Below are 12039 nucleotides of genomic sequence, written 5' to 3'. Positions count from 1 at the left end.
GAAAGTCGCTTTTCAGAGAGAAGTCGTAATCCTCAAACACCCCAACACCCACAATGCCAGAATCAACTAGCAAACAATGTCAAGAGGCAAGATAGCAAACAGGAAAACACATAAATGGAAATGTGGACATTTGAGCGTGGTAGTTCCAGAATGCTGTGATGACTGATGTAATTCTACACGGATTTGGGAAATACAATCATGACTCATGCTGAGATGTTCATTAGTTAAAAATAAAGTGTGTCTTTCTGCACCTCAAGTGACAACATACAGAATTGCAACAAGAATGTAATATAAATAATAAAAAGCAATTAAAAATGATATAAAAAATATATAAAATATAAATAATTAATAATAATTAATAGAAATTAATATTATTATTGTTATAATTTATTATTAATAATAATACTTTCAAGTTACTCCCTCCTACAAATAATTTAAAATAATATAAAAATATATAAAGTTTCTAACATGTGACCCTGGACCACAAAACCAGTCTTAAGTCGCTGGGGTATATTTGTAGCAATAGCCAAAAATACATTGCATGGGTCAAAATTATCGATTTTTCTTTTATGCCAAAAATCATTAGGATATTAAGTAAAAATCATGTTCCATGAAGATATTTTGTACATTTCCTACCGTATATATATCAAAACTTAATTTTTGATTAGTAATATGCATTGCTAAGAACTTCATTTGACAACTTTAAAGACGATTTTCTCAGTATTTAGATTTTTTTGCACCCAAATTCACAAAGTAACTCCCTACACAAATTCCAGATTTTCAAATAGTTGTATCTCGGCCAAATATTGCCTATAATAACAAAGCATACATCAATGGAAAGCTTATTTATTCAGAAAATTGACACTTATGACTGGTTTTGTGGTCCAGGGTTACAAATATAAAAATATAAATAATTAATAATAATAACAATATTATTATTACTAATTATTACTAATATTACTACTACTAATAATACTTATTTCAAGTTACTCACTGCCCAAATTCACACCATTGTATCGTTTGAAGGTTAGAGTAAGATCTGTAAAAAAAATTCAATAAGATTTTATAAGAAGTCTCTCATCCTCAACAAGACTGTATTTCTGATGACTGTAAAATGGGAAATTATATTACAATTTAAAATAACTCCAGTCTTCAGTGTCACATAATTCCTCAGAAATCATTATAATTAGCCAATTTTTTGATCATGAAAATTCAATTTTGTGCTGCTTAATATTTTTTATGGAAACCAGGTTACAATTTTTCAGGGTTTTTAGGGCATTGATGAATAGAAAGAACCGTATTTATTTGAAAAACATATTTTTGTAATAATGTAAATAATGTAATGCACCTTTACTGTACTTTTGATTAATTTAATGTGCCCTTGCTGAACAGAAAAAATAATTTCTTTCAAAAAAAATGTTTTTGCATTCACCATTCACATACATTAACTATTATAACATTCTCTCTTCTGTGATATTCTTCAATATAAAGCGTCAACATAAAAAGTGCAAGGGGCTAATCATGCAATATAATTTCATCACCTATTATCTAGTCGCATCACTAGAAGAGACACTATGAGTCTATCAAGCATACAGTACATGAACTCACACTGCAGAACCAGTCGCCTTGAAAGGTGACAAAACCAGACCCCCACCCGAGAGACAAAATGGCTATTTTTGAAATAAACACTATTGCATAAAATCAATTAGTGGTTTTGTCACGGCTAGAGGCAGAGGTGGGTAATTAGAAGACCCGTCTGTTTACGGCGAGACCTTCGTGGGATCTCTCTCTCCCCTAGTGGCAGGGAGCAGATGATATAGATGATTTCCTCTCCTGGCTGGATGTCACTGTGCTAATTGGCCACAGCACATTAATTGAAAGTGAAAAGAAGAGTCGGCCAAAAGCAGAGAGGATGGGGGGTGAGCGTTTGACTGTGAGAGGGGATGGCACAGACTGTCATAGCGGGTGGAAGTGGAGGCTGAGGCGTCTTTAATTGTTTCAAATTAGGCATGTGATTGACAGTGACAGAAAGTGGGCATTGACAAGCTGGGCCCAGATGAGAGCGATTAGCGTGCAACCAGACAAGCTGTCACTTCTCGCAACATGTTATCTGTAGGAAATATTCTGCATATGGCTCTTTTAACCCTGTGTAGTAACCAAGAGCTCTGATAATGCATGATGGGAATCAATGTGATGAGTGAAAGAGAAAAATCACTTACTGTACACTGACAGATGTCAATAAATAACACAAATATGAAAAATTAACATGACGAATAGCTGAAAGCTATATAACTTTTGTAAAAAAATTCTACAATTATAACCCCATAACAAATTGTTCTACACATAATTTTAACAAAAAATTACAAAAATAAATAAATAATGGAATATGTTTTACAAGAAAGCAATATTCAAGATTTTTTACTTTTTTCTACATTTCACGTTTAATTCAGTGTGTTACTTGCCATTTCTTTGATAGTGTTTGCGAAATTTACTAGCAATTTCTGAGTGAAAATTGTTTCTATGCATTTCTTTTTTATGTGTACACATCATTCACCTAAATATTTCTAAATATTAAATATTTTACAGGATTGCACAGTTTGCTACAAATGAGAAAGTACTATTTACATCTCTTTTTAACTCATTTTACCTCTGCAAAAGACTACAAAATTGCACATATTGTCTACCCAAATCAGCACAGAAATTTAAAAGTAAACTCTGTATATTATATTATGGCAAAGTACAGAGCACATATATAATAAATAAAAACTAATTTCTCAAAATATTTATTTAACAAAAGTAATTTTTTTGCAAACAAGACCTATTTATTTTAAATTAATTATAAATAAATACAATGCAAAAATAAGTAGCCTTTTTTATTCATATGCATTTTTTGAATCTAGCAGATGCATGGATGGATAGATAGTCTTTTCTATCTATATTTACATATAAATAAAGCCTTGTCTGGTTAGCTGCCCAGTGTCGCTATGACACTTTGTTTTTATCTTCAAAAAGCGCTTCTTAAAACATTTTTTTCTAGAAGTTCTTGCATTCCAATCACTGCTAGTCTGCTCTAGTGTAATACAGACAAGGCTTTTCAGTACCACTGGATCCTAAATGTCCCAAAGTGCTACAAGGCCTGGAGTTAACCAAAGGTTAATGCGTCCTATTGAGCTGATATAGGAAAAAGTGTGAGGTGCAATCTGATTATTTTATTCAGTGTTTGCGGATGTGTGAGATAGATTCAGTCACAAGGAAAAAAACATCCCCCTCTGACCTCTCATCCCACCCGCCGGTCTTTTCACGCCTCGCGCTGCCGCCGCCTCCGCTTCTGCCAAATTAAACGTCTGCCTTAAATGATTTCAGAAGGAACGGCTCGGCAGCAGCTAACGGCGTCCAAGAATAATGCAAGGTGGAGAGCTGGCGTAGGAGGTGGGAGGAGGGGGTGTTTGTTTGCTAAAAACAGCAGGGAGCAGGCCTAGTGAAGAATGTCAAGTCAAATTGTTCTTGACAGTGTTAATATCTGCATTTTATAGGGATAATTACATGTAAATAAATAGTGAAATAGCTCTCAGCTGGAGTCTGAGAGGAGAGAGCAGGGCAGTTAGTGTCAGCCAGCTGGGGACTCCAGCCCTAAGGACAGTGAGCGAGCGTGAAGGAAAGGGAGGAGGGGGGAAACCTCAGAGATGTTGTAAAACCACATCACAGAAACTGTAAAACTATTGTAGCTTTACATACAAAATCCAAAACAATAATACAAGCTTACAAAAGTCTGTCATAAACTGTGGAGGGGGCAGGCAGGGTGATTGGCAGCTTTAGTTTTGCGAGGCTGTAGTATTAATCATAACTTCACACCTGTCAGACTGGCATCTGGAACTAACAGGGAGCATGTGTACAAAAACCAGCCCCCCAACCCGTGGTGTTTTCAGCAGGTTCATAATTGTTCATAAAAGTTTTGCTGTTCATACTCAGTGACCCTGTAGACTTTATACTATATCTGAAAAATAAAATAAAATAAAATAAAGTAAAATAAAATTTTGTTAAATAAAATACATATTTACTCTGCATTGAATTTTTTTATTCAGAATAAAACGAATGAATAACATAATTCTTACTGTAAAACAACACAAGCTGTCATAATAGTTATATTTTAAAATGAAATAAAAATTAAAACAAAATAAAATATAAAAGATTCAATATTAACAAATCTGAGAATAAATATAAAATAAATTATAAATATCAATTAAAATGAGTATAATTATTCTAATATATAATATAACATAAGTATAAATATTGAAAGTGTAAATATAAAATGTAAGAATAAAGACAAATCTATTATGATGAAATATAAATGTTAATAAATATAAAAAATGTTGAAGAGAATAATTACAGAATAAATATAAATGAAAATAAACACCTTCTAAAAAAGTAAATATAAAATGTAATAAATATAAATGTATTGTTATAATAAAATATATATGTTAATAAATATAAAAATCGAATAATTTTTCAATTGAATAAATAAAAAGTAATTATGAAAATACATATAAAAGTCTCCTAAGACAATAAATAAAAAACATATATAGATGAAAATAAATATTAAAGTCTACTAAATAAGTAAATATAAAATGTAAGAATACATTTTTATGTATTGTTATAATAAAATATAAACATTAATAAATATAAAATAATTTAAGGCAATAAATAAATATAAATATAAACGTTAATAAATATAATAATAATGTAAAATATAAAAATCTAAATAAATGAATTATAAAACAAAAATAAATTAATTAATTTGAAAAATACATAAATGAAACTCTACTGATGAGATATTCAACAATGTTCTATTCCCAGCAGCTCCTTGTTTAGAAACATGTACCCAAGACACAACTATATTTGTTTAATCAATACAAACTGAATAATAGACTTCAGTAATGCTTTATGAAAATAATAGCTGTACAAATGTTCATATTGTTCAAGCACTTTTTTATAGTGCTTTAAATAAATATTTGAGGATTGCCTCATTCATCATAAGATTATAGCTTATGAATACATGCAATCAGGTATTTAGGATATTGTAAATACTAAGGTAATATTAATAAGTAATAGTATTTTTCAATCTAACAGTTAATTCTCCTGCATTTCAGCCACAATGCAGTGAGTGTACTGTTCTCGCTTAAATTCTCATCTCCTGGGCTGCCTCTGCGAGATAAATGTAAATCACATTCTCTTATATCCCTTATTTATCAGGATGCAACAGCTCACTTTCACACACAAACACTCTTGAATTTAAATTGTGCTTATTGTCTGCTGCAGCCTTTCATCTATGTAAGAGAATAAGAAGAGAAAAGCGAGTAAGAGAGAGTGAAACAGATCAGAGATGCTATAAATGAAGAGCAGAAAGAGTGGTATGAATATAGAGGCTGAGAAATGAAAATGTGTGGACTCTGCTAGACACCATGAATGAAAAATAGACAAAAACAAGGAATAGACAGCAAAACTAAAAATATTACAGCCTCATTTTCACTGAAAAAATAAATATGTGTGACATTTACCCTGATTAAAGTTATTGCTTCTCTCAAAATAATCAGATTCATGCATACCAGATAATAATTAAACCATTCTTAATATCTTTCTGTCTTTCCATGACAGACGCTCTATTTCAGTCTAGAGCCACTGGAGATGTTGAATGTGAAATTTACATATGTATTTGAGTGACCTGAGAAACCTACTATTTCATTAACACACGCACAAGACTTCAATTTCTCTCAGCTTGAGCTAGAGAGGGGAAAAAAGATAGGAAGAGAGAGAGAAACCAAATAAATTCATGCAGAAAACATTCTGCCAGTGGATATGATTTAAATTCCCCTGATTTTCTTGGCAGCTTCTGAGCAGGTCTCATCTTTTTTTTTTTTAAAGCCTCTTACTTTTTAACTCTTGCCAAATTGAAACAGCATCTGTATTTAAGACGGGTTCTAATTAACAAGTATTTCTCCTCTGCTCTCGGAGCATGGGGGTGATGTAAATATGCATGTATTTAGTCTTTTGATTTGTTGATGGTGACACATGCCAGCTGACACCATGCCCGGCGAGCAGCTTAATATCGCACTGGTAATAATAGCAGAGACGGCACATAGATCCACTCATTGACATTCAGGTGCACAATGTCAAAAATCCGCAAAAAAAAGAAGTGAACCAAAACTCAATCATCTTCTTTTTCTCTCTCTCTCTTTCTCACCCCCCCTCTCTCATATATATATATATATATATATATATATATATATTTTTTTTTTTTTTGGCAACCCCTGTGCAGGCTTCTTAAATATAATTCATCCAGTTTAAAGTGGCTGCTGTGCTAATGGAGGAGAGGAGAGAGGTTGGAGTCCCCCTCCCTTATCTCTAGCAGACAGTTGTCAGGAATCACTGGTGAGGCCTGAGTTTTGCGCGTGGCTCAGGCAGGGAGGCCTGGGGATACAGATCAAAGGGAGTGCTGGTGAGCACTGCTCTGCCTCTGATCCCCCAGTGCTGAAACCCAGCCTATTCGCTCTCCCTTCCTAACATCAAATGCTAGCCAAAGTTCCTTCATTCCAAAACACAAATCTTCCAACTGCAATGGAGTGGCGCACACACACACACGCACACACACACACACACACACACACACACACACACACATACACACACAAAATGATACATTTGCCATTTTTCTTTCACTTCTCTTACAAGTGTGTGGATGCATTTGTTTGAGACAGTATTGATTTTTTTTTAAGTCTAAATACTTAATATATATGTCATATTTTGATGTTTTAAATACAAATATTTATTATATTAATTTACTGCATTGCCAAAATATTTTTATATATATTTTTACTATTTATTTAAATTTTGTTAGTGTCTTATACAATGATAAATCACTTATATGATTTCATTTAACAGTTTAAGTTCTTTTGGATGAAATTTTGTTCTAAAAGAAAAAATAATAATGTTATTTAATATAGAAAGAGTAGAGAATAGATATAAAAATAAATTATAAATTTGAATGAAAATGAAAATAATATACATATTTTACAATAATATAATATAATAGTTAATGTAAAATTTAATAATAAATACAAATAATATGATAAATCATAAATGTTAATAATATAAAAATAATTCAAGAGAATAATTACAGAATAACTAGTCTATAAAGGAAAATAAACAAACATCTAAAAAAGTAAATATAAAAAGCAATAAATATAAATGTATTATAATAAAATATATATATAAATGTTAATAAATATAAAAATCTAAGAGAATAAATAAAAATAATTATAAATGAAAATACATATAAAAGTCTCCTAAGACAATTACATTTTTTTTATATAAATTAAAATAAATCAAAAATCTCTTAAAAACAGTAAATATAAAATGTAAGACAAAATATCCATGTATTGTTATAATAAAATATAAATGTAAAATATGTAATAAACAAACATCTTCTAAAAATATAAATGTATTATAATAAAATATAAATGTTAATAAATATAAAAGTCTCCTGTAAAATATCATTATATACTATAATAAAAAATGTAAGAATAAATTGTTATAATAAAATATAAATATTATCTAAATATTATCTCAATAAATTAAAATAAGTATAATATTAATAAACAAAATTCTTCTACAAGAGTGAGAATAAAAATATAAATGAGTTATAATAAAATACAAAATCTTTATAAATATAAAAATCTTGTCATGAATAAAAATAAATGACTATAATAACAAAATAGTTTTAATCGTTTGTTAATATTGCACTCACACACAATAAGTACCCGTTACGGCCCAATCAACCTGACACTAATGTTGCAGAGTGAAATTGCAGTAATGCTCATTAATACTGGCACTGGAAGCTTTACTAGATGACTCGAGTGCCTTGAGGGATGGCGTTGTTGCTACGGGGCCAGAAACAAAAAGCATGACTGATTATACTGAATGGCTGGTTTTAGTAAAACCTGTTCATTAAAACGGGTGTGTGTTGTTTTCTTCTCCAGTTACAACAACTAACAACAAAAACACTGCACATATCAGACAACCATAGCAGAACGTGTCCCACTGTAAAACCCAATCAGCCACCTGCACAAAGCATCTGTTGTAGGAGGAGGAGCGACTGTAGTAGCAAAGCAGCCTACGGCTTTATTACCGCATTCATTCCTTCTCCACATGTCCAGTGTTTGGACTGGTCTCAATGTCCAGCAGCGGATGAAACACAGAAAAGACATGCAGTCAAGGCCATAGAAATCTGTCCATAGCTCTGACCCGGTCCAAAAGTGGGCTTAATGGAGATTAGGTCTGGCATTGCATAATTTTCATCCGAACTAAGCTGCAGTGCTGTTTAATGTGTTTTCCAGAGGTGCAGTGAGGAGCGCTCTGCCTCTGCTGGCACATGAGAAGACTGAGAGAGGCTTGTGCACCTGTTGGTGTTGTGAACCCAGCAGGGTTGCATTTCATTCTGGCACACGGCCATCACAGCACATTTACTGAAACCCACAAGTTGTCTCCACTCGACAGAAGCTGCAAAGCGGTCCATCCACACAATTTGACAAATGAGCAACTGAAACTGACCTCATCTTTCCCACGTTTTCCTAAACTAAAAGCCAGGTCATTCCAATCATGCACTAGATTTTCATGTATATCAAAATACAATGAATAAAAAGTTGCCATTTTTGCTGTGTCCCTAGGTGTTGAGCACTATCTTCTCGAATTAAAATTAAAATTCTACATTTACAAATGTAATTTATGTACATATATTACATTGAATGAATTATATTGTCATAAAAAGCTAAATCATATATGGAAAATTAGAAACTGGATCAATTTCATATATTAACATATATCTCTATCCCACAAACTATGTATGTACTGTGTTATATTTATTTATTCATATTTTTGACATATATGGTTGCTACATAAATAGCATATACAAAAATCATCATATATTTAAATTTTACTACGATGATATTATATGTGCTATAATCTTCCATCATGTGATTCATTTTCTTGCCATTGTGAAAGCAGTCAAGTTAACAATTAATATTGTTAATGTGCATGAGCTTGACCAGAGAATATTTAAAAAAAAATGTCAACAAAAACAGAGCTCAAAAGATATTAAATAACAGGAATAATCCAGTGGCATAAACAGCTGAAGCATGGTGGAAAAACAGAAATATCCCTATCCACTGTTGAGAAATAGTCCATTTTCAGAAGACAGGATACTAAATATAAAATAAATCAGAAAGAGACTGAGGTGAATGCAAATGTTTCATAAATGGAACAAATAAGCAGAATTACTTTGAAACTGTCAGTTAGATGTGCCACAAAGCAGCAGTGAAAATTCAGTGTCAAAGAAGGGTTTGTCTAGACAAATCAGAGAAGGCCATTACACTACTATGACAACAACTTTAGGCTATAAAGCTTTTAAAATGGTTGATAAGATTTCACAAGCAAATAAACCAAACAAAAAGCTCTCTGTGCAATCCCACAGTGCCCTACTATTTAGGAAAAACTGCACTCTCTGTATAATACAAACTGCACCACATTAGATTCTAGAGAATCTTGCACGCACTCACTTATTTGCATTGATTTGCATGAACTGTCTTCATTGAAGACAAAATTAATGTGTTAAAATAAATTACTAGAGGGCGAATTGTAAGTAACAGAAAGACAATAGATTAGACAAATGATGGAGAAAATTGTTATGTACAAAAACAAGCTTGTAAGGACTGCCATGTGGACTCCCTGTAGCTGAGAAGAAAGGGGGGGGGGGGTTTCCTTGTGGGGCACTGGCGGCCCTTTCATGGACATTGAGGCACAGTGTGATGCTGGGGTTGAACTATGATACTCCTGTCAAAGAGAACATTAATTTTTCCTACAATAAGGGCCTGATGGAATAGCCACATGTGACATGTGGAGATGGGTGAGAGGGGCTGGACAGGGGTGGGGAGGTTAGGGGCTGAGGAGGGGTCGGATGGAGGGTGAACCATCTTCATTTTAGTGAGAGATTCATACAAAACCCATTGGGTAAAATATCATTTTAATAATGATTTTAACAACAACAATTGTGCTTTTATCCTCTTTAAATGTATAGAAAATTCACTGAAGAAGCAGTGCACCATAATTTGATTAATATTATTTTTTGTTGACATGCTGCATCTATAAAAAAATTGCTGCTTTTCTAAAATAAAATAAAATTATAGACATTTAATTTTATTTGATCTATTTCTGGCTGTAAAAACTCCCCCCAAAAACTGCATAAAAAAAGCTTGAACCATGTTCATGAACCATGTATTTATTATGCAGGTTTGCAGCAGAAGCATTAGTACTTAAAGCCCCTCCACTACGATTAACAATCAAACATGCTGAGAAACGCTTATGTTATCCCCCAACTCCGCAGTACAAGAGAAAATCTCTTTTTTGTCATCAAATCCCTAATTCTTTCCTCTCTTTGGGAAAAAAATAGTAATACCAGTTTCCAATCTGCTTTGAGAAATATTTGGTGGTGGTTGGGGGGGGGGGGGGGGGGGGTGGCGGCCATAAAATGTGTGAACAAGGGGGTAATTGTGGACAAACGCAGTATTGAATTTCATTTTCAACTCCTTACACACCATTTCAATCTTATTTTCTGCCTGTTAGTCAGATCTTCTTGGCTATAGTGGGCAGAACTGCCCACTAATGGTGAATAATTGCTTGTAATACACTCTTTACCAATGATGTGCATCAATAGCAGCCATTTTCCTTTTATTTAGCTTTTAGGAATCAGCCATGAGCAATGAGTCCTATTTGTTACTCTCCATTATTCAAGAATGCAACATAACGTCTTAAACAATTTTCTTAGCTCAGAAACACAAGGATGAAAACCTACAAAACCTTAGTGGTTTCCCATTTTATACTTTCCTCTGTAATAAGGATTCAAAGATGTATCAGAGCAAGACAAGACAATATTAGCTCCGTTATAGTTAATTAAAACATCCTGACTTATTAAAATGTCTGTTAACGCTTGAAAATTACTTCTAGACAATTAAACATACAGATCCATTAGTTCAGTGAGATTACGCTCTATTCTGAACAAGGCGCAGTGCTAGCAGCTCTTTGACTACATATGGGATTTCTTCTCTTTAGGGTATCCTGCATTGTCTCAAAACTAATTTTCTTAGAATCAAACAATTAAATCTTTATTTTAATTAGGAGAGTGAGTAAAACAAAGGAATATTAATTAGAAAACATTATCTTATAAACAGTTCACGAGCACAAGGGGGGTATCATCCACTAGAAGATGATTTCTCCAAAACATGTCTGCTCAGTACACATGAGACGCATCTAATCACCAAACAAAGAATATGCTGTTTTATCTTCAGAGAGGTTTCGTAATTCCATTTGAAAGACTCCTTGACATGTGGCTATAGAGAAGAGTATTTAAACACTGTGGCCAGTGACCCTTACTGACCTGTGGAGATAGTCCATTGCTCACGGGATTCATGTGATTACTGCTCGCTGACTGGCTCATGAAGGTGTCGGTGTAGCTGGAGAAACCGTGGCGGTTGGACGAGAGGCCGTAGGCGGAGCTGCTGTCGCTCGAGAGCCCGCCCTGATGCATGGTGGAGGGGGGCAATGGCTGGGGCCGATGCAATGTGCCACTGCCGTCTGGGAAGAACAGCACATTTAATTACGTCAGAGAATTATTCTCAAATGCATCGTGAGAACTTCGTTTTATTGCCATTCATGTATGAGATGAGTTTGTGTAATGAGTATTAAATAAAAGGATCAAGTTCTTCACAAAAACATTGGTTCACTTACCTTGTGGTAATGTTGTTGAAGGATAGGTGGACTCAGGAAGCTGGTATGTTGGTAAAGTGGGCATGCCTGTCGGTGGAAACCCTCCAGGTAACAGGTGGTTAAATGCTGCCAGTTGATTGGCTCCAGCTTGTTTACGCCACCTTGCTCGGCGATTGCTGAACCAAACCTGAAATAATAAAAATAAAAATAAGTGAATAAAAAATGGCT

The 12039-nt window shown here is 33.3% G+C and overlaps 1 protein-coding gene across 1 annotated transcript in view; it reads right to left on the bottom strand.

Annotated features, from left to right (window-relative positions):
• Window positions 1-12039, bottom strand: part of pax7b (paired box 7b) — a 50813-nt gene that overhangs the window by 12769 nt on the left and 26005 nt on the right. The window contains 2 exon segments of the mRNA XM_079401355.1: window positions 11483-11679; window positions 11833-11998. Coding sequence (XP_079257481.1) covers window positions 11483-11679; window positions 11833-11998 — 363 coding nt within the window.

Source organism: Barbus barbus (assembly GCF_936440315.1).
Source record: "Barbus barbus genome assembly, chromosome: 40".
NCBI classification, from domain to species: domain Eukaryota; kingdom Metazoa; phylum Chordata; class Actinopteri; order Cypriniformes; family Cyprinidae; genus Barbus; species Barbus barbus.
This window is presented reverse-complemented; position numbering and strand designations above follow the sequence as displayed.